The sequence below is a fragment of the Dipteris shenzhenensis genome, chromosome 24 (genome assembly GCF_047967505.1).
Source record: "Dipteris shenzhenensis isolate YYH24624 ecotype China chromosome 24, Dip_SZ_1.0, whole genome shotgun sequence".
Lineage (NCBI taxonomy): Eukaryota > Viridiplantae > Streptophyta > Polypodiopsida > Gleicheniales > Dipteridaceae > Dipteris > Dipteris shenzhenensis.
The window spans coordinates 6,980,868-6,984,969 of record NC_141619.1 but is presented as its reverse complement, the minus strand read 5'-3'; the positions used below and the strand labels follow the sequence as shown (position 1 = coordinate 6,984,969).

Below are 4,102 nucleotides of genomic sequence, written 5' to 3'. Positions count from 1 at the left end.
ACAAGGTGTGTGCGATTGCCCATATCCTTTTTGGTAAATCTCATGCAAGTTAAAAAAGGGCACACAAAAGTCAGACCTTTTGGACTTGTACAAAAAGGGTAGACTTTAACGCCCATGCTTATAAAACAAATGTGCGATAGCTGTCATCCTACATGGACGCAAACATAAGGTGTGGGAAATGCCCCATATCTTTTTCAAAATCCAGCAAAAGGGGAATGCTCTCCCTTTCCTTATGTGCTAGCAACTCAAGGCCTACTAGTCCTCCTTGGAGTTACTTTGAGGGTAGGGAAAATGACCGCTCAAAATCTTCCCTTCTTAAGAGAATTAGGCCACCCTTTCCACCCAATAATTATCTTTGTTGTATGTGAGAATATAAAAATGTATTAGGATCATCATGCAGGCATATGGGGAAGGTTGAGCTTAATACAATAACCAAATTTCAACGTCGGCAATAAAAATAATGCTTCACCTTTTACTCGTTCCCGTCTGATGTGCGCTAGAAATTCGCCGCTGCTTTTGGTTGCTAGATCTTGACTTTCTCTCATCTGCCTTCCTTTTGCTGTTGGAAAGCGTATTAGAACAGCCCTTACCATCAGCTTCGTACCAGCAGCAAGCATCAGCAGCCATGCCTTTGCGCCAAGGAACTTTTGCTGCTGGGTGCTTTTGGAGTGTGGAACTAGTATTCCAACGAATCCCTGGCGTTGTGAAGGTGTCGTTGATCTCCCCCTGAAATGGATTCTTCCAAGAAGGAATGTTCTCGGCTTGATTTTTTATTTGAGATGGATGCTTGCTTCTTTAGGATTATGAGTACTGGGGGGCTTCGATTTACCTTTTAGAGCACGTTGTATAACATTCTCTTACTTTACATGGTTATGCTGTGGTAGACTACTGTCGGCTATACTCAGGGGAAAACAAAGAATCCTACATATACAGACGTATGCTCTGGTAAAACAAATCACGTGGAGGCTGTACTAGTCGAATACGATCCAGATGAAGTCAAATATGAAAAGCTTTTAGGGATTTTCTGGGGCAAGCATGATCCTACTCAACGCAATCGGCAGGTCTTAATTGGAATGCTAATTGATTTTATTTTCGGCATGAATAGCAGATCTAATTTTGCGTTGACAATCTTGTAAGTTGAAGTTAATCTGATTTTTTGAATGCACTGGTGAATTTAGGGAAATGATGTAGGTTCACAGTACAGGTCGGGTATCTATTATCACGATCCAGAGCAGGAAAAGATTGCAAAAGCGTCTTTGATAGCTGAAGAGAAACGCATTGGAAAGAAGATCGTGACAGAAGTTTTACCTGCAGTAGAATTTTACCCCGCAGAAGAATATCACCAGAAGTATCTTGAAAAGGGTGGACAGTGCGGTGCCAAGGAGTGTAATGACCCTATAAGGTGCTATGGTTAAAAATGTCAACTTGATGATCAATAAGTCATATGGTTCCTATAGTTGCAGGTCTTATGGATATGATTTAATATTTTCTGCATGATGCTAAAAAATGCCAGCGTTTTGCTGAAGCATTAGAATTTACCTGAGCTGTATCATGTAGAAATCAGTGTATTTTTATTTCATGCATTCTCTTAACTTGGGGGGCAACCGTTCCATTTATGTAAATATATAGACCCTGCACAGGAACCGACAGACCAGCAGAGAAGTCCCTGCCGGACTGCCATAGGTTGGGGAATTGTGCATTACCTTGTAGGGAGGGAGGCCTCAGCTTCCTTGCAGGGTATGGCCTAAGCAGGGTGATGGTGCTGTAGCTATCTGTTTGCAGGCGGCTCCAGGCCATGTCGGCTTCTGCTGTTGCAGAGTTTCAATATACTTCTCCAGGCTACTGCTGTACCCTTTTTCTGCAATGATTCCTTCCCAATTTGATGGTTTGATGTTTTATGATGTCTTTTTGTTCATCTGTGCTTTGTGCTCTTTGATTAATCGTATTTCCTCTATGTTGTATCCTTAATGAGACCTGAAAGTCTTACCTGTTTGCTTAAAGCTTGCAATTATATATAGTGCTAGCTGAATGAAGGGGACAAAGAAAACGCACAGAAGTTTTATGAGTAATGAATCTCCTCCCATCTTTTCTTCAATCACATGGTCCAATGAAATCTGGCTTGTATCATGAGTTTCTCTGGGGCTTCTCCTCTATCCTCCGGAGCCGATCATCCCCCCTGAATTTGTATTGCTGCATGCAGTAAATACAGAGTCAGAATTCAGATATGTTGTATAGTAGACCCTCATTGCGGAGTATGCAGTCTAGGAATCTGTGGCTCTCTCTTCCTTGAGAACACCAAAACTCACAAAAGCAGGATCCGGTATAGGATGCACTTGTACTCCAGGGAAAACTGGAGTTTATTACCAGGATGGTCAAGGGATGGACACTTACATAGTTGCTGAAACCCTTTGCTTGCAGAAGAGAGGGTTCACAACATAGCAACTGCAGGTAGCTCCTATTGCGCTAGACTTCCCACAGGCTTATTGAATCACCTGCCGTATTAGCGGACATGCAAATTTCACCTTGTGACGTTTTCATCCATGTTGTGGCTGCTTGTTTTGCGATAATTCTTTCTATCTTAAGTGGTGCTTTGCCCTATCAGCTAGATTTAGATGCTCGTCTTGGAGAGACTAAAATGAAAATCGTTCAGTCTTCACAAGCAGTTGTAGCTTGAATGAAGAGATTTTGGGTACCTTTTGATTAGCCTTCTCCTTTAGTGCTAGCCTTTGTGATATTTTAGTCTGCCCTTCACTTCTGGAGTGCCGACAGAAACTCAGTACGAAGACTTTGTATAAATGGATGCTCAAGTATGTGTGGGTGTGTGGATTTGTATGTGTGAGAGCATATGTTTATACTATGGTCTACACCCACTGTTGGGCGCTGATGACATTAGTGGGGATGTCATAATAGCTCGTCCCTGCTATGTGTGATGGAGTTTATGGTTTTTCAACCTTATGAGTGACTATCATGAGATTGAAACTGCACTATGTTGTGTTTTTAGAGGATGCGTTTGGGCATGTTCCCGGATTCATCTAGGTATAGGCTTATTTACTCAGATGCAAATGCTGGCATCAAAGGAAAGTGGCAGAAACAAGCTCTGCATTATGGCTCCTAGGCGCATAGGATAAGTCAGAAGCGCAGCTTAAAATTGGTTTGATGAGGTGCTTGCACGGGTGTGCACTGTGGAGTGAAAATGCTTTGTTGGCAGAGGCTGCATTTGGGCTGTGGTTTCTACCCCTTAGCAGCTTGCAAAACCGATTTGTTGGATTATTTTGATTCACAGCCCTTTGGTTTATGCAGTTCCATGGTCTCAAATTTTTAAATAAAAACAGAAGGTGCAATTCTGAGTGCCATCTGTACTCCTTTCTCCGACATGGCTTTACTTCTCTAATCATCCCTTGGGTATGGTCAAGAGTGGAGTGAGGCAGGGGAGCTACATGTGTCTCTGGGAAATCTTACCAGCAAGGGTATTTGCTGAACCTGTTGTATATGTCATAGGGTGGTTGTGGAGTTTTGAAGACACGCTCTCTCTCTCTCTCTCTCTCTCTCTCTCTCTCTCATGTACTTTCTTTCATATCAATCAACATCTGTACTCATCTGCCTCTGCCTTGACTTGCAATCTTGTATGAAGCTCTTCTATCCTACTTGGTTAGTTTCCGCCTACCCTAATATGGCATCAAAGCTGTTTTTAAGAACTACCACCATCTTTCAGCAATCTGCCAAAATATCATGATGCTGTTGCTATCCCATTTTGCTGCGAATTTGGCCAACATTCTGAAGGAAAAACTGGCGCCTTAAATCTACTTGTCATAGCTGCTATAGATGTGCTATTTACTTATGTCACCACCGCCTTCCGACTTCGCCCAACTCAGCTCATATCAACAGCAGCAGCAATTTAGTTTGGCAACATGATCAATGGTTCTCAGTCTACGTTGGCGGATTTTCTATTGATGTTCCCACCTTGTTGTGAGTGTGAGCGTTGATGTTCTCCATTCACATGGAAGTTAACCATTTGATGGCATGTGTTGCATGTGTGCACCCTCATTTGATTTTGTGGCATAAGGTGCACCATTTGATGGCGTGTGTCACATGTGTGTACCAT

The 4,102-nt window shown here is 42.6% G+C and overlaps 1 protein-coding gene across 1 annotated transcript; it reads left to right on the top strand.

Annotated features, from left to right (window-relative positions):
* Positions 1-428: 428 nt before the first annotated feature.
* On the top strand, positions 429-1,896 carry LOC147886140 (peptide methionine sulfoxide reductase A2-1-like). The gene is made up of 3 exons (XM_087395365.1): positions 429-709; positions 885-1,061; positions 1,179-1,896. Exons 1-3 carry the CDS (start codon positions 626-628, stop codon positions 1,413-1,415), a joined length of 498 nt encoding a protein of 165 aa, XP_087251491.1. The 5' UTR covers positions 429-625; the 3' UTR covers positions 1,416-1,896.
* The last annotated feature ends 2,206 nt before the right edge of the window (positions 1,897-4,102 follow it).